Genomic DNA, 26,990 nt, shown 5'->3' on the forward strand with positions numbered 1-26,990 from the left:
GGGATTCATTCCAAAATAAGGGATTCATTCGGTTCGTCTTCGTTCTCAGCTATATGTAGAAAAGGAAAAGGCATTACAACGCAAAGTTAGACTTGAGTTGACATTGGCTGATTTAGTGAAATTCGGTTACGTTCAATTGCGCAATTTTCTATATATATATATATTATATATATATATATATATATATATGTGAACAAGTTCTCTAGTCAAAAGTTTATATTCAGTAAACGTTTTTTTAGTTTTTTTCTATGATTATATAATTGCGTGTAACCGTTTTCAACTTGTTCAAGGACTTGAGTCAAGTTTCCATGCGCTTGACTTGATTGTTACACAACAAGCTCCGAGAAGAACAAGGGGTCAGCAACACTTGGAGAGGTCGTCGAAGACAGGGTAATGCACAGGGGCCAGCAACACTTGAAAAGGTCGTCGAAGAGAGGGTAATGCACAGGGGCCGGCAACACTTGAAGAGGTCGTCGAAGAGAGGGTAACCCAAGTTGCCTAGAAATGGTTAAGTAAAAAAATATAAAAAAAGAAATAATCAGCCGAAACGTGTGCGAGTGCGGAAACGAGGCAAACGAACGTACCGTAAGCCGTTTTTACCTTCACCAGACGGTGTTGTCCATCTAATCCAGGGTACACCTCCAACACACGCCCAAGAACACAAATTCCACGAGGAGTCATTTCTTTCAGGATTCAGACAACGTCATCAACTTTGGCGATTGGTTGTTCTCATTCTATTTGATTCTCTTGAGTGGTGTCGGCAGGTATTCTTTGACAAGTCACTTCCAGAAGTGGTTCATCATCTGTAGCACATTTCTCCATGTCATGATACAGGCTGGAATCTGGCTGTCAATTTTTCCTGGTGGCAGAGTGTTGAAAGGACGACAGATCAGGAAGTGGTTAGGTCTGAGAGGCATCTCGTTGTCGGGAAAATCAGCGACATTTGAGAGAGGTATTGTTTCACTTCGCTCTCTACTAGTATTGTTTGGAATAGGTCAAGTGTCAGTTTTTGAGCCTAGAATGATTAGCAGCGTTTTTTTTGCGCTGTCTGTATCAAGCGCTCCCAAACACCGCCACAGTGGGGGCCATATGGCGGGTTGAATTTCTAAGTCGTGTTTGCAGCTGCAAGAGCATTGTAAATTTTGTCGTTGTCGAAGCTCTTTACACTTTTCTCGAGCTCTTTTGACGCTGCAATGAAGGTTTTCAATTATCACTGTACAGCACTTCTGGTTGACATCGTCTACTAGTGAAACATCGAAACGGATTTTGGAAAGTACCGGTGTTGAGATCTAGGCAGCTTTCAATGTGGACTGCTCTCGTGATCAAGCACGTAATGATCAAACCATAATGTTTCTCAAGGTTCCCTTTTGTGTCCTCTATGGAAAATGGTCTAAAGTAGTCGACAAAAATTTTGGAAAACGGGAAATGTGATGCCGCTAAGGGGAAACGGAAAGCGGGAAGAGGAACCATGATCGGTTGTATGTTCTCTGCATTAAATCTTCTGCATCGAAAACAGCAAAATTTTATGCTAATCAGACACTTTTGCAAGTCAAATACGTGGTATCAATGCTGAACAAACGCTTTAACGGGTTCTGTTCCCTGATAAAAGCATGCGCTATGAGCATGTTCTAAGTACAAGCGTGTGATCGTGTCTTTCGCATGCGGAATACTTGGAAATTTTTCTATTTCAGGTGTATGGGGATCAAATTGAAGTCTTCCACTGGAACGGAGTATACCGTTTTGGTCCAGGATTGGGTTCAATGGCCATAGATTTTTTAGGGTGGGGATTTAGGACCCTTTTTAATAAGGAGACTGTCGAGTCAAATGCGTTCTCTTTAAAACTTTTGTTCAATTGCATCCGATATAGATCAATGTCATCAGTCGTGTACTGTTGTTTGTTGTCACGAAGTTCCTTTGCTCTCAACAGTGAGTTACAGTTAGTGAATAAGTGAGTAGCTTTTTCGTCTAAGACAGAAAACGTGCTGGGTCTATGATTGGCTCTGGGATAATTGAAGCCGGATGTACTGTTGCTGCTATAACAGCTGTTTTCGAATGTACAGTCTGGATATTGATTGGCTCTGATAGATCACCTGACTATCAATACAGAACAAAGTTTTGTCAATTACAAAATAGGATTTTTTCACCATTGTAGAATGTAGCCTAACTCTAATTACTGCAGCTTCAAATTCAAGTTCGGGTACGCTTGTTTGCTTTATTGGAGCAACTTCACGTTTTGCAATAAAGAAACAAGTTTCTGTTACCTCTGAAAGTTTGTGTGTTTTTCGCAGATACACTGCGTCTGAATTGCAGCTGTTGAGGCATCATCGACTACGCCTAATTCTGCACTGCTTTCAGAGTATTGAAGACTTGTTAGTGTTCTGATAAGATGTACTTCAGTCATTTCGAAGAATGAATCTAGTACTTTCTAAAGTCTTCTGCTTTTTGTACGGGTAGTGGTTCATCCCTTTTCTTACAAAGTTTCCCAATTTTTCGGAGAAGGATTTTGAAACGGATCGGCAAGGGTGGCAAAAAGCCAAGAGGGTCAAATAACAAGCATACAATGTTAAAAATTTTCCTCTGAGTATACTCAATTGCGTCTGTTGGAAAATATGTTAGCCGTTTCATGATGAAGGTGTCATTTTTCAGATTCCTTTTCTGTCCAAGGACTCTGACATCGCCAATGTTTTCTTCAATGTTCTGTGTTGGTATGTTTTCCAGAATATCGGGTTCAAAAGAACCAATTTTGTGAGGCGGAAGCCGCCTTCCTGAAGACTCCGAATGGTCTGATAAACTTTTTTGAGGCATTCGTTACCGTATTTTGAGCTGGATGTAATTGTCTTTATAATAGTGGTTATTAAACTTGTAATTGGTTTGAACTATTAAAAGTAAATCTATGGGAATTTCAGGCCAGAATTTTTGAAAAAGTTTTTTGAAACTCTGTTTTCAAAAAAGTTTTTCCAGTGAATTTTCGTTTTTATGACCAATTTCTTGCACTAAGAAGTTTTCCTTGCATTAAACTAATTTCGACAATTATAATTCAAAGAAACTTTGTCTAAAAATGCTATTAAAATGCAGACAAAATAAGAGAAATTTCAGGTTTTGCCTTTTTCTCTTTTTTGACCTGTAAAAATATTTTAGATTTTTAGATTAATTTCACCGGGGAACAGGACTTCTTGGGGTGGCGTCTGAAACCTCGGGCGATCCGCGACGGTGGTTTCTAAAACCGTGGTAGAAAAATTCCTATATGGGTAACATCTGTCAACCCCCCTCCCCCCAAAAAAATGTCCCTCTGGGTAACGTCTGTAAATTTGGCTCCAAAAATTGTCTTTGTCTTTAGGGCCTTTGTCTTTAGTCTTTTCTGTTCTGTGTTGTGTGTGTCGCAGTCTGTGGGCCTCACATCCTTGCTGTGACAATTGTCGGGTGACGCCTTTGTCTTATGCCCAGCACAGAATGTAGAAATGTGGGGAGACTCAAGTCCGGCATTTAGGGCCGTAAAAGAAGGTTCTGTTCGAAGAGAGCTAACCAATTACTTCTTCTAAATATACGGGAACAAGTTCTCTTGTCAAAGGTTTATAATCCGTAAAGGTTTTTTTACAGTTTTTTTATGATTACATGTTTGCGGTTAACCGTTTTCAACTTGTTCAAGGACTTGATTCAAGTTTTCAAGCGCTTGACTTGATTTTTGCACAACACGGAACTCAGGGTACAGCCTTCGTAGCCTGAGTTCCTAAAAATTGATTTTATAAATTTTGCTCACTTCCTTTACATTCAAAAACGGAATCCATGTCCCCGACCTACACAATGCGTGCAATTAAACTCCACAATTTGTGTAACTAAATTTTACAATGTGGTTAATCAAACGCCTTAACGTTTCTGTGAAATTTTAATGACAGTTTATCTCGAGTGAAAAACAAACTAAAACAGTCAAACAAATTTTATTGGATGGTTCTATAGAATTTAGAACCGAACGGGCGGAGACCCAAAAAAGAAAATATAAGAATCACAGCCGAATGCAAAAAATTATCGGCCATTTAATCTTATTGGTTAAAATTAAAGTACGAAAGATAAAAAGGGTGAATTAATTAGTTGGCGTTGTTTGATTATTTAGTGTGCGGTTGGGTTGCGCTCTACTGGCGTCCTACAATTTGTTTACAAATTGCTATGGTTACCGTCAATACGATAAACGTTGAGGTGAACGGAAAAAAAGCCGGAGTATTAGTAAGCCGACTAAAAGCAAGCCGAAGATTAGTAAAAGCTATGCAAACTTGTTAACTCTTACAATCAAGATAGAGGAAAGTCTTTGCGATTTTTATTCCACTGTACCAAAAAGAAAAACAGAGCTGGCAGAAATTAGCTGCAATAGCTTCATAGCTATGCTGTCTGAAAAAGATAGTAAGAGAAAAAGACCAAAGTAAAAAAAAACAGACCAAAAAATTCTTATTAAACTTTCAGGTGTTACATTTTGATTACGAATCAGTTAAATTTGTTTCTGCTTCTAATAGTTTTTTTCCAAATGTAAATTACTAATATAACCGAAAGGTTAAAGTTTACATGCCGTCAGAATAATCCCGAATATTTATTGAAGTAATCAAAATTATACATCAAACTTCTGGTTATTAGTTGATGTTACCCAATAAGCTGTTCGTTCTACTATATAAAAAAATAAGACACGAATGATCCTAACTGTCTATCTACTGGAAAATTTTCATTCTGACGTTGCAAAAACTCTGTTATACTTCTGTTGAAAAGAATTTTGTTCTCCGTTGCTCTTACGCTAGAGGGTAACTTATTCCATTTTTGTATGCTCTTCAAAATCAAAGATCTTTTATTCTGCTTAGTATACATTTGCTTTCTTATTATCAGCTGTTTTGTCCGTTTGTTCTGTTTTAAATGTAGGCGGTTTGCACAATATTTAATTGTTTCTGATACTATCCTCTGATTCAGGTCTGTGTGGAGTTTCATTATACTAAACTTTGAAATAAAAAATTCAGCTGGTAGGTCATGCGATTTGAGAAGGATATCATGACAATGACCAGATTTACGACGCATATAACACACTTTTATGCCCCAATTAATCTGTCGATTTATACGCTGTATATTCTTTGCTGACAATGTTTATAAATAAACTCCACTGAATGACAAATGAGACAGGACTAAAGATTTGAAAACTTGCAACCTTACTTCCAAAGGTATATGGTTTCTTACTAGATATAGTGAGCGAATGGCGGCCACCATTTTTTTAAAAACTACAATTAGACGTGCTTCAAAAGTCTAATTTTGAGTCAAGGTGCATTCCTAGATAACAACTCTCGGCAGATTTTATTAAATTTCCGTTAAAAGTAACTTTTGTTTCTAATTCGTCCCTGGTAGAAAAATAAAGTAGCTCTGTTTTATCAGCATTCAAAGTGAGTTTATTTTCCTTCAAGTAACTGTCCGTCTTCAGTAAAATATTTTCAATTTTTGTTGCAATTGTTTCTCCTGGTTCATATCGACATAAAATACAAGTATCGTCTGCAAATTGAACAAGCTCAAAGTCACCTTTGATTTTTTCTGAAAAATCGTTATCGTATAAAAGAAAAATTAGGGGTCCTAATGATGTGCCTTGCGGTACTCCGTGATTAACGAAAATGTGTTCTGAGACCTCGGTGCCTATTTTGACGCATTGTGGTCTTTCTTCGAGGAAAGATCTCAATACAAAAACTGCAGGCTCAGAGAAGTTGAAGCACGCTGCTTTTTTAAGAAATATTTTCTGCGAAATTGAATTGAATGCTTTTGCAAGGTCTAAGAAAATTGCTGCAGTGTTTTGCCCATTTTCATGGTTTTATTTTACTGTCTCAGTGAAAAACAATAATGCATCTGTTGAAGATTTTTTGTTTGGGAACCCAAATTGCTCTTCATTCAATAGATTGTTTTTATTAATGTGATCCATCATTTGGAAAAAGAGAAGCTTCTCAAAAAACTTAGCAAAAGTTGGTGTGACGGCAATTGGTCGATAGTTGCACAATTGTGTTGTTGATCCTTTTTTGTGAATTGGAGTGACATATGTATGTTTTAGAACAGTTGGAAAGACACTGTTTTGGATACATTCATTGAAAATAAATTGCAGATGAGTACCAATTGCGTACTTCGCCGCCTTTAAAACCCATGTATGGACAAATTCTGGACCCGGTGATTTACTGTTTTCTAAACTATCAATGGTTTTGTTGATTTCTTTTAAAGTCAATACTCTAAAATTGAACTTTTCAGAGCAGTGTTCCAACTTATAGATATTGAGAAATTTCCAGAATATTTGCCCATTTCCATAAAAGATTTATTAAATGCATTGCAGATTGCTTTCTTGTAAAAGGTCTTGGCTCCGTCTATTTCAATTTCAGACACATTATTACCTTGTTTGCGGTTTCCTAATTTTTTTTTATGAAACTCCATTACTGCTTCGGTGTTTGATATTGCTTAAAAAAATTAACAGAGTATTTGTGATGTGCATCTCGTAGTTTTCGGTTCACTAGGTTACAGCATTTTTTGAACTCGTCGAAAACATCGTAGTTTTGAGAGAATTTGTTTTGATTGTACAAATGATGTTTTACTGCTATTAGTTTTTTGAGTTCCTTTGATATCCATGGTTTATCACTTTTTTTATTGAAGAATCACAGATCTGAATAGGTGCAAGTTGATCAAGTATACTTTGAAAAATTTGATTGCATTTTGTTAACATTTCATCACAATTTTCCTCTTGATACATAGGTCGCCCATCCGCAAAAGCGAAGTCCCTGTTGAATTTCTCCCCCGAGAAAAATTTCATGTTCCTTCTAAAGAAATACGTATTTTCGTTCCTCCCTATCATTTCCAAATTACTCTGATAAAATATGACATTGTGGTCAACCTCAATGGCCGGCAAACAAACTATCCATTCTACAATTTGATTTTTTGTCATGAAGCAGTGATCGATAAGGGATTGATTAGTTTTGCTGATGCGAGTGGCAGTGTCCACATTTGTTGGATTAAGTGCCAGACCAGATGTAAAGTTATCAAGTATTTCTTTCTCTTTTTTATTGAACTGGTCATTGTTGTAGTCACCAAATAGACGAAGATTGTCTGTTAAGGAATACGCATTGGATATTTCAGCACTCAACTCGTTCAAGAAAAAATCGGAAAGATTTTTACTCGGATTGTAGGAAATATTCACCAAACATTTATCTTTCAGAGAATCATTAATTTCGAGCCACATTGATTCAAAAAAATTTGCATTAGCTATCTCAAACTCTTTCTTACGTTTAGCATTGAAGTGTCTGGGAATCCAAACTCCAACACCCCCAACTCGCTGGACTCCCGTTTATTTTGATCGAGCTTTTTGTAAGAAAAGATGTTCATTAATAATATTGAAATTAGTGTCCTGTTGCTCGCAAATCCATGCTTCGGTTACTATAAGTATAGTTTGCGAATCTAGTTGTTCAAGCAAATTCGAAAGGTCTTCATACTTATTTTGAATGCTACGCGCATTTATGAGAAAAAAGTTCAAACACTTTTGGGATGGATCTAGCACTTTATCAAAAGTCGACAAGTTCGATGTACGAAAGGGTCCAGGATTTTTTCCAACATCGCCAAAAAGGAGTAATGTTTTTTTCAAAACAAAATTGCGAAGAAAACGAACAACTTTGTGGGGCAAATTTTTTTCAATTCAGCTGATCATCAATATGTACACAATATTGTATAACGATTGTTTTGCTTGAGTTAAACTGCTCCTACTGACTATAAGTGATTTTTGTGCAAAAATCAAAAAAAGTACTCTTAATATTAAAAAACAAATTCTCTTATCTTTCACATTATACAACTCAAGCAATATTGCGATAACTTGGAATTTTTTGAGGTTGAATCACATTCTGTGTTGCAGGTAGATTGTTCAAGACATTAGAGTGACGAATATTTTTCACAAGGTTTTTGATTCTATTCATGTTTGGGTGAACCCCGTCATAAGAAATATCATTATCTGTCAGAGCATTGTCAAGACATTCAACTTTTTACCACGGATAAAGACCATCCAGTTCCAGACATATCATTTCAAGTTGATCAATAAACTTTGTAATTGCCTCATTATTACTATTTCGAAAATAACGGCCATCCTTGACAGGCGAAATTTTGCAGACAGCTAAATGGTGTGGTTTCAACTTTTTCATGCACTTATCAACTGTATCTTTCATTTGCATTGCAGCATCTTGCCCAGATAAACCTTTATCAATTGAATTATGTCCAACGTGTAGTACTAAAGTTTCCGTCTTAGCCCCAGGAGAAAATGTTTCAAAAACATTTCCGATATCTTTAATTGTTGCTGAAGAATATGAATGTATTGCCGTTTGCTGCGAGATGTCTTGTTGATTGATTTTGCGGTTTGTGCTATCTGATATTAAAAGCTGGTTTGCAAAGCGCGGTATCACTTTCGGATATTTTTGATCTGGCGTTTCAATATTTTTTAGTAAACGCGAATTATCCTGCTTTTCTAGCAAATTATCAATGACTTTGGATGTCTGTTCTTTGAAGTATTCAACATCTTTCTCCAGACGATTTATTGTCTCTTTCTGGAAAGTAACTGTCTGTTTCTGCAATTTGTACTGTGCCAAATTGTTTTCTAAAGATTTTATGATACTATTTATCTTCTCATTTATTTTTTCACTGGTTTCTAGAAGTTTCGCAATTAGTTCCTCTTTGTTACAATTTTCAGGGGCGTTTTGAGAACATGATCTTGTATTGCTTTTAGTTGAATAATAAAATTACAGCATCATTCTTTTTAAAACAAACTGGGGGAAAAATTATACCTGAAATAGAATTAAAGATTATGTGATGTAAATTGTTTGGTCTCACCCAATGACGAGATGGAATACAGCCCAATTTATGTGTATAGAATACCCAAATTCAGATAAATTGACGTTCAAGAAAAATTGCGATTAAGTTATCAAAAAAAACACGAAACTGTGTCGGAAGATCGTAACGGTGACACCAGAAGTTGGATAGAGACAGCACCCATACACTGATAACTAGAATACCCAGTAGCAATATACCGTAGCTTGGAAAAAAAACAAAAAAAAAGTTCTACACTCCGTATATTTAGTTTTGAGTACGGCTTGTCGTTCAGTAATTTTTAGTGTTCAGAAGAGAGTAGACAAAATTTATCAATTCAGTATCAAAGTTTACACGCAGCTGACTTCTATTCGCAGCTCTCAAATAAACTTCAATTAGAGTGACACACACTCAATTGACATCTCTTTGAATTGAAGTAACAAAAAGTCAACTTTAGAGTGAGGAATTCATTTTTGAGAGTGAGGTAAGTCACGTGTGACCAAAAACTTCATCACGCAAATGAACGAAAACTCGCTCCACCAAGAAAAATGACGTCACGAACGCAATTCAGTTGAAATTGCATGAGCGAATGAACAAAAAGCAGATTTGAATTGGTTGTGACGTCATATCTTTGTAGCAAAAAATCTAGACGAAATAAGAAACCAAGAGAAGGCCAATAATAGCCGCAACTATCGCTGTGTGGCTATTAATGAGGTCATTCTCTAGAGCTCTATCGAATGCGAGCCCTAGCGGAGCACTGTCCATGGTAATGCCCCCCATTCGCTCCGAAAATGGCGGGCCAGTTATTGTGACGACGCGACGCTTGCTCACCGACCCGCCAGGGACAAATTATATTACCGCTTACTGAAAACATTTCGGCTTACTCGGCCTTTATCAAAATTCGGCTTGCTTGCCTATCGGCCTGTTTGACCACAACCAAAATTTATAGCTTCTATCGCTGTTTATTTTGTTTTCGACATAGTCCATACTAGATATTTCTTCTAACTCTCAAGCTTGTTAAATAATTCCACAAGATCACTTGAGAAATCAAAAACTAAAGCCCCGAAAACTTGTTGCTGAACACCTGCAAAAACAAAAACCAATATCGGTTTGCAAGCGACATGTCAAATAAGATCTCATCAGCAGAAACCGTTATCTAAAAGATACTGTTAAAGGGTATCGAATCTACGTTTCTCAATAAAAAGGCAGTTACAAAAGCTTAACCAAAATGGTCAATTTGATTGCTATCCAATTCAAATCTACGATACAGGAATAATATTCGACATCACCATTATTTGTTCAATACAATACATCATCTATAGAACTTGACCAATTGTTTGAGAGAGCGACTAACAGCTCTGTAATTTGAGTCTTGGACTATACAATTGTACACGTGCCTCAATTGTTGGTCTGAGATGTTTTTCACTTTCGTTTCCTCCCTCTGAGCCAGGACTTCGAAAGCGTGTGCCAGAAGTAAACAGTATGAATTGTGGTCAAATTGGGAGACTGTTTGAAACACCAGGCTGACGTCTGGGATCAAATATCGGGGCAAACTGAAACATTTCGACCGTTTTACCCCGCTCGACATAAGTTTGTATAAACTGCCTGCTGTAAATGCTACTCAGCTACCAAAATAAATTCAATCTATTCAAAAACTACATTCAAAATTGTAAAAAATCGCGAGAACTTTAATGCATTTTTCTGTTTTAGTAGCCATACGCTATATTAAAAGCATGCTTTTTATTCCTCAAAAATTTTTCGAAGCATGTTTAATACGAACTGTAATAAAATTTTGAGCTACGCAAGAAAAACCAGCTCTAAGATTTCCCAGAGTTTTTCCCTAATGTGTTTCTTGAATTTTTCATGCAGTTTTATTTTCAACTTCGGATATGGGTGATCATAAGTAACATTTTCCATTTTTTTTTCAAAATGACTGCAAAAGACCCGGTCGGAGTGTAATATTTGCTGACCTGAACAAAGCTGCGGCAAGGGCTTGGGTGATCAGCTTATTTCCATGTGAAGTCAACAAATCGGCCATTCGTCTGCGCATTTCACTTTGGGTTCCGGTTTCAATCACATCACCCCCTCCCTGTGCCACTGCTGCAGCTCTGTTATTCATTGTGGGTGGTAACTGCTGGGTGATTTCATTCTCATTTGGAGCATTGCTCGACTCAATTCCATTAAAATCATTGTTTTGTTGTCTGGCAGCAGTTGTGAACAGAGTATCAATGAATTCCACAACTGAGATCAAACCCTCTTTATGGTCCAGATGGAGAGCACAGATCTATAATAAAATTTCAAGAACCATGGGAATATCGCATATCTTCGAAAACTGACGGAAAGCGCCTCATAATTACACAGACAATAGCAAATATCACCCCTTAAACATTCTATATTGGTAAGATAAACCCAAAAATGAATAGGATAGCAAATATAGTATAAAAAATAAGTCGCAGACTAAAAACATACCCCGCAGATTGCCGGAAAATAGCCACCGTTGATTCCAATAAGAATTATTGGGATTGAAAGAAAAGATATCGAAAAAAAAAAAAGATTTTTGTACGAAAACATTTTTAAACTCCGATTTATTTTGATGGCATTTCGTAGTTGAACATACTTCTGTTTCTTAGCGAGAGGCTACAGGGGCTACTATCAATACCAATAAGAATAAGAGATGGTAACTAAGACTTATAGGAACGACGTTCAAATAGCGGGCATCTAAAATTGGGCTTTATGGGTTTATCCCGTTTCTATTTCTGACTTCATTTTTTTATTCTGACTCTGTTCATTTTGAATTGATTTGCTGAGCAACTGATGTTCAGATTCACTTTTAGTAGAATGAGAGAAGAGAGCCTAAAATCCAATCCAAAAAATTGAAAAAACAGGAAAAAATCAAAGTGAAATTGCCGCATGTCATTAAAAAACCACTAGCGAGAAAGCGAATTTTTGTTCAAACACCGTGTTCTCACTCTACTTTGAATTTAGAGCTAAAAAATTTCACACCGCAAAACCACTCGCTTTTTCGCTCCACTTCCTCTTTCGGCGTGACCAAAGTCACTACTCCAATTTGACTTCAAAAATCATGAAAATGTGTGAACAGATCTTAAAAAAAACCATAGCCGGAAGAATTCTGGAAACGACTCGAAGTGAAAATCCATTTAAACGCCATCCAACTACTCATCAAACAAAACGTGCCTTCACTAATTTATGATTATCTTGAAACAAAGTAATGAAACAAAAAACTAAAAACAATAAAATCAAATCCGTTAAAATATGATAAAAAATCTGATCAATTTTTGTTATAAATTGAGATCCCAAAAAACTATCTTTGCCAAAATAACTTCATCAAAACAACTAGTACTTACAGAAACCACATATGTAAATTTTGAAAAAAAATACTTTAGGCTAAAATTATGGAAAAAGAAGCTCTTAAAACAACTTTCACTGAAAAACTGGAAAAAGTTACTAAATTTTTTAATATTTCAAAAACATATATATCCAAAGAAAAATTCCCTTCAGCCAATCGGGTATCCAGATATTCGCAAAAACAAAAGGCAAGTCATAATAGGCAAAGAACCTTAGCTAAAAACAGGAAAAAAACGAAAAACTGCAAAAAATTAAGAAAAATAGTTCCAAGTTTCGCCATTTTTTTGTCATATTTCACATTAAAAAAATGATTCTTACCCACAAAACTGTAACCAATTGCTATCATAAAATTTCTCAAGTAGAAGGGGTTTCTTCAATACCTATTTGAGCCAGTAAAACAAAATAATCGTCAAAAAAACGCAAACATTAGCCCGAAAATCAGCAAAATACATTAAAAACCTCCGACTTATCATAAAATTCATATTAATTTCCAGAAACCTTCTAACCACAACTGAAACCAGCCTAAAATTAAAAACAAAACCGGCAGATTTCCGGAAAATAGCCGCCGTTGACTCCAATAGGCATGATTGGTATTGAAAGAATAGAAGATATTGAAAAAAAAAAGGATTTTGCACAAAAACATTTTTTAAGTCCAATTTATTTTGATGGCATTTCGTAGTTGAACATAACGTACTTCTGTTTCTTAGAGAGAGACTACAGGGGCTACTATCAATACCAATAAGCGTTAGAGATGGTAACTAAGACTTATAGGAACGACGTTCAAATAGCGGGCATCTAAAATTGGGCTTTATGGGTTTATCACGTTTCTATTTCTGACTTCAATTTTTTATACTGAAGTTGTTCATTTTGAATTGCTTTGCTGAGCAACTGACGTTCAAAATCACTTTTAGCAGAATGAGAGAAGAGAGAAACTAGCCTAGAGAAGTCAAAAGATATCACGCAAAATGTTGAAAAAGCGGCAAAATGAGGTAAAGCGAAACATTCTTTTATTCGACGAAGTAAAAAAAAAATAGGAGAGCTATAATAGCCGGCTGAGAAGATGAGGGCGGCTATTAACAAAATCATAACCAAACCTGTTAACCAAAATAAATGAAAAAACTGCTTTAAAATGCCGCACGTGAACAGAAAAATTTCGCTCGCTTAGAGAAAATTTTTTCACACATCAATTTCTCGCTCTCTCAAAAACAGCGGTATGAACAAAAACCACTCTCTTTTCGCTCCGCTCTTCACTTTTGTTCAGCGCCAATATCACTCCAAATTTTTTCACGCGTTTCATTTCCCGCTTCAAAAATCACTCCAATAAAATTGATTAAAAAAAAGGGCTTCTCCAATACTCCTCTTCGAGTCGTAAAAAAGACAGCGCCCCAATTCAATTCAAATTCTTTGAATTGTAAAAAAATAGGAGCGCAATAATAGCCGGCTGAGAAGATGAGTGCGGCTATTAATTAGACGTCAAGGAACAAAATTCCCTTTTCAGCTTCTGTTTAAGACGCAGGAATTGAATTCAAACATAAATTAGTATTGCTGCTGCACTAATCGGCCTAACATAATACATAAATGTCGAAATAAGCATTAGGTTGATCACAAAAACAACCACTTGGGAAAAGAAAAAGAAACATAACCGACTAATGTCGTGCGAATAATTGCTCTCAAGCGACCAGCGAGCAAAGGGAAGCATGCATTAGGGGGGGGGGGGGGGGGGGTGAGCGGAGTGAGCCGGAGAACGCTTTATTTTTTGGAAGGGGGTAGGGTTGGGAGTGGCTGGACGCGAGGGGGTCCAAATTGTCAGGTAAAGGAGGGTGGACGATGGGGATGCGAGGGGGAGTATTGCGAGAAGGGGGGTTGGGTGGTTAGTTCGGATTGCAACGCTCAGTCACTTAATGCCCTCCAACGCTACTTGTTTATCCCATTTTTGAGGACGAAACGTTAAAAGGGTCAGAAGAAAAATCAGTCAAGCGGAAAATCACATAAACATAGCTGGCAGGTTGCCAGATATTAGCCGTAATAGATTCGTCGATCGGCAGTCTACAAAAAACAGTGAAAAAGACAGACCAAAAAAATTCGTCTTTTCATTGAAGGCTGATCTGTTATATTTTGATTAAAAATCTGTATAAGTTATTGCTGCCTCTATTAGCTGATCTCAAATAACCTTCATTTAGAGTGACACACAACCATTTGACTTTATCTTTTTGAATTAAAGTAAATAAAAGTCAATTTCAAAGTGAGGAAGTCATTTTTGAGAGTGAGGTAAGTCAAGTGTGACCAAAAATTTAATCACGCGCATGAACAAAAAACTCGCTCCACTAAGAGCGAAAAATGACGTCACACATGCAATTCAGTTGAAATTGCATGAACGAATGAACAAAAAGTGGCTGTGACGTCATATGGTCGTAACAAAAATCATGACGAAGAAATAAATAAAAAACAAAGAGAAGGCCAATAATAGCCCCAGCTATCGCTGTGCGGATATTAAACATAGCTGGCAGATTGCCAGAAAATAGCCGCAATAGATTTGTAGATCGGCAGTCTAAAAAACATTAAAGAAAGACAGACCAAAAAAAATCGTCTTTTCATTGAAGGCTGATCTGTTATATTTTGATTGAAAATCTGTATAAGTTATTGCTGCCTCTATTAGCTGATCTCAAATAACCTTCATTTAGAGTCACACACACCTATTTGACCTCATCTCTTTGAATTAAAGTAAATAAAAGTCAATTTCAAAGTGAGGAAGTCATTTTGAGAGTGAGGTAAGTCAAGTGTGACCAAAAATTTAATCACGCGCATGAAAAAAAACTCGCTCCACTAAGAGCGAAAAATTATGTCACACATGCAATTCAGTTGGAATTGCATGAACGAATGAACAAAAAGTGGCTGTGACGCCATATGGTCGTAACAAAAATCATGACGACGAAATAAAAAACATAGCCGGAAGCGACTCCGGAATTAAAAACTCCGGAAGCGACTCGAAGCGTCAGAACTTCACAAACAAAACCGTAAATGCAGCGGAAGCCATTACCATTTGTATTAAACCATTAACTCATTACCTCCCCAGGTCTGATCTAAAATTTGGTTACTTGAACCACTGTCACCAAGAGAAACAAAACGCAGCAAATTTTTATATTATTGAAAACGTTTGGTAAAGTTAAAAAGTCCGAAATCATTAACATGGTCAAAATATTGATAGGCTAAAAAAGCTGATATGGCTATCAATTGCCCTCAAATAATTAATTCATGATTCTAATCTCAAAAATTGTGAAAGCAAACGGCAGATAATAATCTTGGAAACTAAGTTAAATCTTTTCAAAAAAAGAATGCTCAAAGTTAAGAATCAGAAAATCACTACAGTTAAGAATTATGTGCCAATTTTGAACTTGAAACGCATCTTCAGGCTCTGCAAAACACTGTGGTATCAATTTCCGAGGTTGACATTTCAATATAGCATCGAATAAAAATTATTTCCAAAAAAATCAGATTACAAGCAAAAAAACTTGGCCACTTACACGAAAAAACGGCTAAAAACGGTTATCTATATGTGCCATTCAGTCAAAAACTACTTTTCAAAGTCAAAAAGTCATTCACTAAACGCGGCGCATGATCAAAAACCTTCTCTCGCTCAGAAAAAATTAGTTCACACGACAATTTTAATCACTTTCACTTTTAGGTCAAAACAGCGTCTGACTGAATAGTACTTCCGGTTAAAACCAATACTCCTCTTCGAGTCGTAAAAAAACCAAGAGAAGGCCAATAATAGCCCCAGCTATCGCTGTGCGGCTATTAAAAAGACCACAGACTAACATAATTGCTAAACTTCGTTTGAGAGCAATTAATCAACCGCTAACGGCCAGTTTTTTGTGTTTCAACTTGTTTTATGAAGAGACGAGCAGTAGCTACTAACTGCAGCATCGAACACTGGCGCAAATTTGTCCGATTGCAGCAACACGAGAGGGCATTTCTGTGTGATTCTTATTGAGAGTCGGTAGAAATCGTCGACTGTGTCGGGGTGGTTGCGGAAGCCATCCTCTTCGCTGAACTGATTGAGTGCCTGCAGAACATTAAAAAACAAAAATAACTTCTTTATTGATTTAATCTGATTTGCTAAAATATTTTATAAATAATCTTTCTATAATATTTTTTATAATCCGCTTTTCACACTAGATGCGCATGTATCTTTTATGCCAAATTGACTAGGCTTGCTCTTCTTTTTTTGTTTTAAAAATTCGAAGATTTCAGTGGGAATTATTCCGTTGTCAAATCGAGGAACTGCCGATGTTCAGAGCAGCGACTTGGCATAAAACATACCCGTCAGATTGCCGGAAAATAGCCGCCGTTGATTCCAATAAGCATGACTGGGATTGAAATAACAGAAGATATTGAAAAAAAAAGATTTTCGTACAAAAACATTTTTTTAAGTCCGATTTATTTTGATGGCATTTCGTAGTTGAACATACTTCTGTTTCTTAGAGAGAGGCTACAGGGGCTACTATCAATAACAATCAGCATTAGAGAGAGGTAACTAATACTTATAGGACCGACGTTCAAATAGCGGGCATCTAAAATTGGGCTTTATGGGTTTATCCCGTTTCTATTTCTTATTTTTTATACTGACTGTTCATTTTGAATTGCTTTGCTGAGCAACTGATGTTCAAAATCACTTTTAGCAGAATGAGAGAAGAGAGAAACTAGCCTAGAGAAGTCAAAAAGATTTCACGCAAAAAGTTGAAAAGGCGGCAAAATGAGGTAAAGCGAAACATTTTTTTATTCGACGAAGTAAAAAAAAAACATAGCAGGACAAGTCCTGAATTACAATCCAAGGAATCAAATGCAAAAAAAGACCCAATATATTTGACCAGCAGATCAATTGAACAATTCCAGCCAAAACGACAATTTCAAAAGTTGAGAAAGTAAAAGAATGAAACGAACTAAAAAAAATAAATATTGCCAAACCTTTTGAAGCTTTTAACCTGAAGACCATATATATGACACAAATCAATATACTCATTAACTCACGCAAAAGCCTTGAAACAAATCAATTTGCCACAAAAGGTAATTAAACTTGAGAAATATAACAAATGATTCAAAATATTGAAAAATGAAAAGCGAAAAATTTACTGAAATATGGCTGGAAAAATGTTCGAAACCATATTTTATTGTCTTCTGGAGTTCTGTCTTGTAACAAGTCGGCATTATTTAATGTTTCGTTGGCCAGTACAGATCGCTAAACTCAGAAAATGGCAAGAAATTAAAAAAAAATTAAACAATCAAAAATTTTAAAATGAAAGCTCTATTAAATAAGTTGCCTACAATTGCAATATTAAAAAACTGAAAACTATTTTAATGCTACTAGAAATTATGCAGTAACATACTAGCAAACCCTAAAGAAGGTTCCCTGGCCACTGAGGAAAAATAATAAAATTTCAGAAATTGAAAAAATTGCAATTTGAAAATCGATAGAATTTGTAAAATTAAAATCTGGAAACACATTCCCCATACCACCAACAACTATGAAGTAACTTATTATCAACATTTAGAGGAGATTCACTCACAGTCTAGGTTAGATAAGCCTGAAAAATCACAAAAAATTTTTAAAATTATAAAAAAATAAGTTTAGTAAAAAAAAATTGGCAGAATTTGTGATATTAGAATATTTTCAATAAACCAATAAAACCATTCCAAGGCCAATAAAAAATTTTCAATAAACTAATTTATTAGCAAACCCTAGATGAGGTGTTTTGCCACTGGGGCTAGAAAACTTGAGTAATGACAATAAATGTTAAAAACTTTGAAAAAAAACTGCAATCTTTATCAAAAAAATTGTTAAAATTTGTGAAGAAAAAATGTTGCAAATCATTTCTTTACCACTAGAAACATTATAATGACCTATTATTTGGCCCCACAATAGGTTTCTTGACTCCAACGGCTGAAACAACTCAAAAACGCCAAAAATTTTCAAAAAACTTGAAAAAAATGGTAAAAATTGGTATAAATTACCATGTTTATGTTTAGAGTAGCAAAACATATAGCTCGTAAAATGGCCATAAAAAGGAATTTCGTCTTGCAAAAACCCTTTATCGACTTTTACAAACCTCAATTGTAGGCTGATCCAACAAAAAATCCAAAAAATGACGAAAAAAGCGAAAAATGGCATTATTTTGGGCTCAAAAACTTCTAAAAATGACCTTTTAACCTTGAATAACGGCCTTCCCAGTAGCTTCACCACTCTAAGTACTTGAAGGACTACTAAACGCGGCTACGGGCTTCTAATGAAACTTGATGCCCGCTGAGCGTTACCTGTTTATCCCGTTTTGAAAGCTCAAAGTCACGAAAAAAGGTGTGAAAACATCTTACAAAAATAAAAAAAAAGACAGAGCACCAATACAATCCAATTCTTGGATTGTAAAAATAGGAGCGCTATAATAGCCGGCTGAGAAGATGAGGGCGGCTATTAAAAATGAACAGTTAGGTGCATATTTACTTCAGATAAATTTAGCATGAAAGCCTTTCTCACCTTAACTGAGAACTGGTCAAAGAGAGCTGACAGACCCTGGTGGTATTGTGACGTTGTCCCGAACTCATCAACCACTACGCCTGAAAAAAAATCCATTTACCAGTCAGATAACTTTCAAAATATTTTCGGATTTTAACCAGATATCAATCAACCAGATAGCGCATGTAAAAGCTAATTGTAATTTCAACTATTATGTGCAAAATCTTTTTACATTTCAGTTTGACGTTAACATCCTTTGCCGTAATTAAGACCGTATACGAAAAGCTTTCACCGTAGACGAAAAATTAAAAGGGTCAGAAGAACAAAAAAATTCAGGCAAAAAATATGTAATACCATAAGACCAGCATGATTGATATAGTTGCTTCAAACTACTTTTAAGAGCAATTAACGAATCTAAACCTTTCACCAAAGAAAGGACATGAGTTCTAACCTCCTAGATAAAGGTAACACGAGAATCCATTCTGTGCGTACAAATCCACCATATTCTGCACCAAGTCGGCCAATAGAGTGTCAAAATGCAGTCCCAGACATCGGATGGCGTAACGCAATGTCCGGCAACCCTTCTCGGAAATCTTCTCGGACAGCTTATATTGATGCAAAATGCCCAAAATCAGGGGCAAAATTTGCCCAATAACTTGTTTGCATGGGTGTTCAATGTTTTCTTCTCCAGTTACGTAAGGAATTTCCTCTCTTGGTCTCACATGTTGCAATAGAATCGAAAGTCTGTCCATAACTGGAACATAAGGTCTCAGCGGATTGTTCGCATTTGAGCTTTCTGAAGCTGATTTTTCTGTTTCTGGTGTCAGTAGTACATCTGGTGGCTTGGAGGGACTTTGTTGATTTTGGGCTGCGGCTGAATTTGCGGCACTTTCAACGCAGTATTTGACCAGCTTTTCGAATCCTGATTTCAACTCCGCATTCGGTTTGTGGTTCAAAATAGCGGCTAAAACAAGATCCCGCACATTAGATGGTGGTCGATAGCATGATTTTAATAGCACTAATTGTAATGATTAAAACATCGCTCCTTATTCGTATAATAAAGCCCAGATCTCACCTTTAAAAAGTCACCTTAATTAAATTAAGTTCTAGAACGACTAATTCTCTATCTTGTAAGTTTCAAAATAAACCATTGCAAGTTTCGCATTCACAATATGCTCACCCTATCAACTTTTTTCTATTTTTGTGACTAAAATTTAAATTTCCCATTATTCTCAAAACCCATACTGCTGAAATTCACTCGTAAACTTACCCAATCCATGGATCAAGTCCTCAGATGATTTCTGTTTCTGAAGGTCAAAGTACTTCAACAGCTCGCATAGTGCATCAAAATGGGGAGCAAGCTGTTGTGCATTCGCAGTGCACATGTTCAACAGAGCATTTGAGGCACAGTCGTTGAGCTCTCGGCAACTCAGCCTAAATGTGAACGTTTTGCGGAACCAAAACTACATTTCAAGTAAAATGGAGGTTTAGGGGGTTGGAATGAGGTGGTCGCCTGGGGCAGCTTCGGTGATTTGTAGACAAACAACAGTTAAGCTCCAAAAAAATTGACTTAATGGCCTGCGGGCTTTTTCTGTTTATCTTGTTACTAAATGCTTATCTGTTTATGCCGATTTTGAGGACAAAAATTCAAAGAGTCAGACGAAAAGAAATTATCAGACAAAAAGCCAGTAGTACAAAAAATCACGAAAAAGACCAGAATGACTAATATAATTGATACAAACTTCATTCGAGAGCAATTAATGACAACCCCCCCCCCCCCCACCCCGGAATTGGTTCTAGAATTTTGTTCGGTACTAAAAAAAACTAAGGAGCCTTATTAGCCGTATGAGATGGCTGCGGCTATTAAAAATTGAAACAATTTTGATGGAGTTCTGTTCATATCTTTATTTTGATTAGACTTAAAAGAGGAAAATCAATTGGACCATTTCTATCTTGATTTTCAGGTACTTGATCAAGGTAGCAAAACAACCGACGAGAGGTTGGCGTCGTCAGTAGCTAGCCACTGCATAAGCTAGCTTTAGCTTAATTGAAGTGGCGTGAGGTGAGCACAGCGGGGGCTGAAGAAGGGGGTGGGGTGGGCGGGAGGGTGGTTTTGGCTGCACGGGGCCCTTCCGGCCTGAATGATGTGCAGGGTGGGCATTGGGGTGAAACGAGAGGGGTCTGATGGGGGGTCAACCTCTAAGAACCGTACTTCACACAATAAGTATAAGTCTCCAAAACAGTTTGAGCTGAAACAGAGCTGAAAGGCTCTAAGAGCACTTAATGCCCGCTGGGCGCTACCTGTTTATCCCGTTTTTGAGGACGAAAAGTCAAATGGGTCAGACAAAAATCGGTCAAGCAAAAAATCGCCTAAAAAGACCGTCAGGACTAATATAATTGCTACAAAGTTCGTTTGAGAGCAATTAAACAATTTCGCTCCAGTATTATACTAAGCTCCAGGTTTCTGTCACCTCTCTGCGGAATGTGTCCACTGATTTGAAATCACAGGTGTACATTAGCCAAAAATTTGATTTTGATATTCTGTAAAAAAACTATTAACTTGCACGCAACGCATCTTACTACACGTCTAAATGAGAGCTTTGAGTAAACAATTCACTCGGAAAGAACTTAAATTGATAATCTCGACGCAACCATAACATTCCTTTGAGCTTCGTTTGAAACAATAAGCATAACCGACTAACGCCAGAAGAATAGCTCGCGAACGACTAGTGGGAGCTCTAACCCATTGCAGTCTTTTCAGTCGGTGATACTTCAAGTGGCCACTAAGAAGTCCACAAAGAAACTTCAAATGACGGCATTTCAGGTTATTATAACATAACCGTCTAAACGTTGGAAGAATTGCTCTGGAACGACTAGTGGGAGCTCTAATGAATTGCAGCCTGCTTTAGGGGGGGGTGCGGGTGTTAGAGGGAGCCTAAATGAGACTAAGAAGTTCAACAGTGGGCTTCAAATAACCACATTAGAGGTTAACATATACCACCATTAAGATTAAAAGTAAAAAATGGCACCAGTTTCGGCGCAATTTTCAATTGACTTTTAGTATTAAATTGCCGCCAATTGAGTTCAGCTGCTTGAAATTGTGATTGAGAGAGAATTTTAGGTCACGCGAAACGCAAAAACTCAAGGGCGTAAGAGTCACTCAAAAAGTCAAATATGTCAAGCAAAAATTTTGCATAAAAAAGACACACGTTTACAATATTTGCTATGAACTTCGTTCAAGAGCAATTAACAACTATTGTTTAAAGTGAAAAAATGGCCCCAATTTTCACACACTTTTCAAGTAATAAAATGTCACCAATTGAGTTCAGCTGCTTAAAAAAGTGGATGAGAAACAATTTAGACCCCACAAAGTCAGGCGCGTGAGAGTCACTCGAAAAGTCAAAACGGTCAATCAAAAATTTTGCATTAAAAAAGACAAACGTTTACAATAATTGTTTCAAACTTCTGTCGGTAGCAACTAATTACCTTTGATCTTACAAGAGTAATAAAGTAGTTGATTGGATATTTTTAAACCAACCTGGTAGCCAAAAACTGGATGATTCCTTCGAGGAAATTGGGATGATTGCTCACCCAGACACCAAGTTCTCCCAGAAATTGCAACACTGCATAATCCAGACAAACGTGCGCTTGCTGTTGTCCCAGGGCAAGGATTCTTTCAAACAGCAGTGGGGTCACCTCATTCTCATCCCGATGAATGAACTTTGCCACTGCGTTGAGGACAAAGATGGCCGCTTCTTGGCTCTCCCACGATGTCTTAAAAAGGAAGACAAGATTCAAACGTCCAGGTCTTGAGAGTAGGTCAGTTTACAGGTAGTCACATCAAGTCAGAGGTCAGCCTCGCTCAATTTGATCGTAGTACAGACACCCTAACAAATGCTGGATGTTGTTTTTATTCGATCTGCTTTTGGCGAACTTATCTTCTCGCAACGAAGATTACGAAAGCGACACTAAGTGTTTCATCTTGTGAAGGAGAACTTAGGAAGGACTTTTAGGCCAAGATTATTGATCAGTGCATCCAATGACACATTTGGCCAGGGAAGACACCAGATTAATGTGGGCTACGGGCCATTAAATAGCATGCATGTGCCTCATATGTAATACAGAGCTTCCTATAATACAAAAACATTTGATTGAAAAAATGCGAACAGGCTTGCAGATTTTTAACCAATTGTATCACCACAATAACCACATCTTAAACTTTTACTCGAAAATCTGATGCTTACTTGTGTATCCAAGACATTTTTCGACATTGCAATAATCTTCATCGGATGTACAATTTGAACAGCTTCCATGATCAAGTCACGTGCTAGGTTTCTGAATTCAAAAAAATCGTCTTTGAGGCTCAGTAAATCGCTTCTATCAGGTTCCAGTTGACACAAACGGAAAAGCGAAACAATCAGTCGTTCGAAATAGGGTGCGAATTGAGCGACTTGAGCTTCGTTGCTCTGTTGTCTTGAAATTGAATCCGCAAATGAGAACCAGAAGTTGAAAGTGTGTAGTGCTATTTCGAAGTCATAGTGACCACAACAATCCAAAAGAATGTCCAGAAGCACTTTGCTGCCAACTCCGGTGTTTGTCAGAAGTTGGATCGAATCTGCAAACAAGTGAAGTTACAAGAATTTTTAAAAATGTGAAATTCGCACATATGAAGACATCTTATCGACATACAACTTTAAATATACCCTGCAAAATAGCCGCCATTGATTCCCAAAAGCATGATTGGGATTGAAAGAAGATTAAACTAGTAAAAAATGATTTTTAAACAATCAAATTTAAAGTGCGAACTATTTTGATATCATTTTTGAGCTGAATATACTCCTGTTTCGTATCGAGACCACACAAGGGCTAGTATCAATACTAATAAGCATTGGAGATGGTATCGCCCGAGGTTGAGCTCGAATTGCCCAAGGCTTCCCAGAACTATTAACTTATTTACAACCCAATTTTGCTGTTCAAAAAGAATTCAATAAGAATTTATAGTAACATTGCAATTCTCGTGTAGCGAATCAATCCAACAATTGAATAATCGTTCATCCCAAACAAAAATTTAATTCTGAATTCCTTGATATTATTGTAGGAGCGAATAGATCGCAGAGGTCGTCAGCCGGCTCTGTCGTTGTCACTCTTATGGTTCTTAGAAAAATGAGCAACTTATTAAAAAATATTTTTTTTATATTGACTCAATTATAGACCTTACAAAAGTATATTTTGTAATTATTTCCTGTTTTCAATTATACCCTTTAATTATCTTTGAAAAGTGTATGCTTTGTCTCATGAGAAAAAATTGGTCTTCCAACAAAATTTTCCAAGAAACATGCCTCAAGGCTTCCAACAATTTTTTCCAAGAAGTTTGCTCAGTTGATTGCTCATTTTTATACCATTTTGTAAGGCTGAACTCTTCGAGACACATGTGAAAAATGAGCGAAAAACTGATTAAGTTCAAAGTCTAGTGTGATATGAAATGTGAAATCAAAAAAGTGGGACGTTTGAAAAAGTATGAAATAATGACTTCTTGCTTGATCAACTTTCAAAATTAGTGATCGAGCCTAATTTTATTGTTGATTTTCTTCAACAGCGAAATAGGGGTCTAATCATTTTGAATGGCTTTGCTGAGCAACTGCTGTCTAAAAACACTTTACGCAGAATGAGAGAAGAGTGAAACTAGCCTAGAGAACTCAAAAAGATTTCGCGCAAGATCTTGAACAAGCTGTGAACTAAGGCAAAGCGAAAAATTTTTATTCGACGAAGTATAAAACATAGTACAACTCCTGACGTACAATTCAAAGAATTTCCATTGACAAAACAAAAAACCAGGCCAAAAACGGACTATGAGTGAATTGTGAAAAACCATTTCTAAAAAAATTCAGATCAAAAAAATTTAAAAACCGCCAGCGAGAAATGGAATTTCGTTCAAACGAAAAACTAGGCCTAGAATGAACTATGAATTAGATTGGGAAAACAGTTTAGAGAAAAATTCGTTACAAAAATCGAAAAAACAGAAAATCAAAATGACATTGTCGCATGTGAACAAAAAACCACTAGCGAGAAAGCGAATTTCTGTTCAAACAACGTTTTCTCTCTACTTTAAAATTAGAGCGAAAAAATTCACGCAGCAAAACCACTCGGTTTTTAGCTCCACTTCCTGTTACGGCGTGACCAAAATCACTACTCCAATTTGACTTCAAAAATCATGAAAATGTGAATAGATCTCAAAAAAGACAGCGCCCCAATACAGTTCAAATTCTTTGAATCGTAAAAATAGGAGCGCTATAAAAGCCGGCTGAGGAGGCTATTAAACATATTAAGTTGAGAATAATACAGAGTTACATCAAATCAATACCTTTTGATATAAATTTTGCAAGATATTGAATACCGAATTTGCTGGTTCTACCGAGAGCAGGTTGAGGTAAAAAGCAAAAAATTTACTAACTTGAAAATTTCAAACTACCCCCCCCATTATTGTTATCTCCCGCAGGTGGCTGGAAATGCCAAAACACTCACCCATAAACACTTCAGCTGTAGAAGCAAAGATTGCAACGTAGTTCTGAGACTTGTCAGAATCTTCGTGTGCCACTGACATGATGTACGGTTCTCTTAATTGAAGTACACCCTCGTACACTTTGGACAGAAACTGCTCTGAGGTGGCCTGACTCTAGAAACAAACAATCTTGGATCATTAATCTGAATAACTGAAGCCGGCGTACCTCAATTAATTCAATGACAAAGTAAAAAAAAATGCCTCTATAAACCAGAAACATTCAATTGAACGCATATGGGGCGATGGTAAGTTTACTTGACTTACAAAGCAAGCTTGCACCGTCGAGCAAACAAAATCGGTCAGAACTTCGTGGAGCTCAGCTTCAGTCGAATTGTCCTTCAAAAGGTGAAAAGCCATTTCACAAATCGCCTCTCTGTCAATGCAACTCGTGTGAATTAAGTCTGCTCTGAGCCAACTGGTGAGGCATTTGAATACTCGCAGCAAAATCTCTTCACGTTCCGATGTCTGTATTTTTATTAACGAGGTGAATAGGTCAATGCATTGTGGAGCATCCTGACTGAACTCGCACTTCAAGATATTCCTCCGATTTTCCCCCAATTGTAGCCTTTTGCTGCTGTTAAAACGAGAGCCATTTACGTTTCGAAAACAAAACTATAATAATGTCTGAAATAAGGTAGGCTAATGAACTTACTCTATGTCCTCTGGTATATACTGCAAGATTTGTACGACCACTAAGGCTTTCCGGACAGTAGAGGAATCGTTGACGCAATTTTTGAGATGAAGTAAACAATTGTGCCAATCTTCTGATTGCAGCGCCAGGTGAGCAACAGCAACTGATAGTTGACTGTATGCTGATTTTGTGAAAACGGTTGGTCCAAAAAGCACTTCTAGAATTGTGTCCCGTATTGTCTGCCATAAATTTTCCGCCAGCTCCTTAAAGTTGTCTAAAACGGACCTTGATAGATTCTCCTTCTTTATTAAACAGGCCTCACTGAACTAAAAAATACTTACTTTGAACTTTAGTTCTTAAAGTATTTGCTGCGAAATAGTAAGCCTCTGCCGAATTTGCATTGGACAAAATTTCAAGGGAAATCTTCCACGACGCTGGAGTAGCTTGAAAAATTTGTAATTTTTTGTCCGCTTCAGCTTTGGCTGTTTTATCGCCAGATTGGCCGTATAACAGGTCTACAAGCCTCAGTATTTCGCTAGTCGACATCATGCAACCTGAAGTAATGTCAAATTTTTAACTAATTGTTATATATCCTTGGAATCACTATGAGCGACAGCCTCACTTGGAAGGAACATGTAGAATTGCTGACTCGTAAAGCTAATAAATTCTTCCATCAAATTAAAAGAAACACATCATAACTCCTGACGGTTACTGCAAAACTGAATCTTTATAATAGTACGCTTATTCCAATCTTAATATATAGATCTAATTGTTATATGCCTTCAAAATCCGACATGCGACTCTTAGAAAAATCTCAAGAAAAAGTTTCGAAATGGATCCTACCGAACCTTATTTATTGCGAACGACTAAGATCCCTGAACTGATTACCTCTCAACTATTATATTGTGCTAACTGAACTTCTCTTGCTATAGTAGTAGTAGTAGTAGTACAAGCTTCGGGCTATTGTCCCTGGGGTGTCAATCCCAGTGTTTATCAGTCTATTTAAGTTTATCTTTTTCCAGTTGTTACATGTTCCACATTTGCACATTATGCTCCCGGTACAATTGTACAGTTGATTAAAACTTTTTGTGAAGTATTCC

At 36.7% G+C, this 26,990-nt stretch overlaps 2 protein-coding genes across 2 annotated transcripts in view; one reads left to right on the top strand and one right to left on the bottom strand.

Annotated features, from left to right (window-relative positions):
* The window catches only part of LOC142354143 (carboxylic ester hydrolase-like), a 21,010-nt gene extending 19,240 nt beyond the window's left edge, over window positions 1-1,770 (top strand). Inside the window, exon 5 of the mRNA XM_075406409.1 lies at window positions 1,692-1,770. Within this exon, the coding sequence (XP_075262524.1) occupies window positions 1,692-1,770 (79 nt within the window). The remainder of the gene's footprint in view (window positions 1-1,691) is intronic.
* Window positions 1,771-10,038: 8,268 nt separating this feature from the next.
* On the bottom strand, window positions 10,039-26,463 carry LOC142354769 (transportin-3-like). The gene is made up of 12 exons (XM_075407153.1): window positions 26,232-26,463; window positions 25,912-26,164; window positions 25,524-25,833; window positions 25,223-25,373; window positions 22,945-23,315; window positions 22,239-22,474; window positions 19,971-20,134; window positions 19,152-19,664; window positions 18,722-18,801; window positions 16,112-16,258; window positions 10,800-11,113; window positions 10,039-10,382 (listed from the first exon to the last, which is right to left on the bottom strand). Exons 1-12 carry the CDS (start codon window positions 26,437-26,439, stop codon window positions 10,142-10,144), a joined length of 2,988 nt encoding a protein of 995 aa, XP_075263268.1. The 5' UTR covers window positions 26,440-26,463; the 3' UTR covers window positions 10,039-10,141.
* Between the last annotated feature and the right edge of the window lie 527 nt (window positions 26,464-26,990).

The sequence above is a fragment of the Convolutriloba macropyga genome, chromosome 15 (genome assembly GCF_964194025.1).
Source record: "Convolutriloba macropyga chromosome 15, txConMacr16.3, whole genome shotgun sequence".
NCBI classification, from domain to species: domain Eukaryota; kingdom Metazoa; phylum Xenacoelomorpha; order Acoela; family Convolutidae; genus Convolutriloba; species Convolutriloba macropyga.

Coding starts and splice junctions, on each gene's coding strand:
- LOC142354769 (XM_075407153.1), bottom strand. CDS start 26,439: ATGATGTCGACTAGCGAAATACTGAGGCTTGTAGACCTGTTATACGGC. Junction 23,316..25,222: donor TACAGCTGAAGTGTTTATGG/GTGAGTGTTTTG, acceptor ACTTGTTTGCAG/ATTCGATCCAACTTCTGACA. Junction 18,802..19,151: donor GTGTTACCTTTATCTAGGAG/GTTAGAACTCAT, acceptor ATTTTTTTTCAG/GCGTAGTGGTTGATGAGTTC.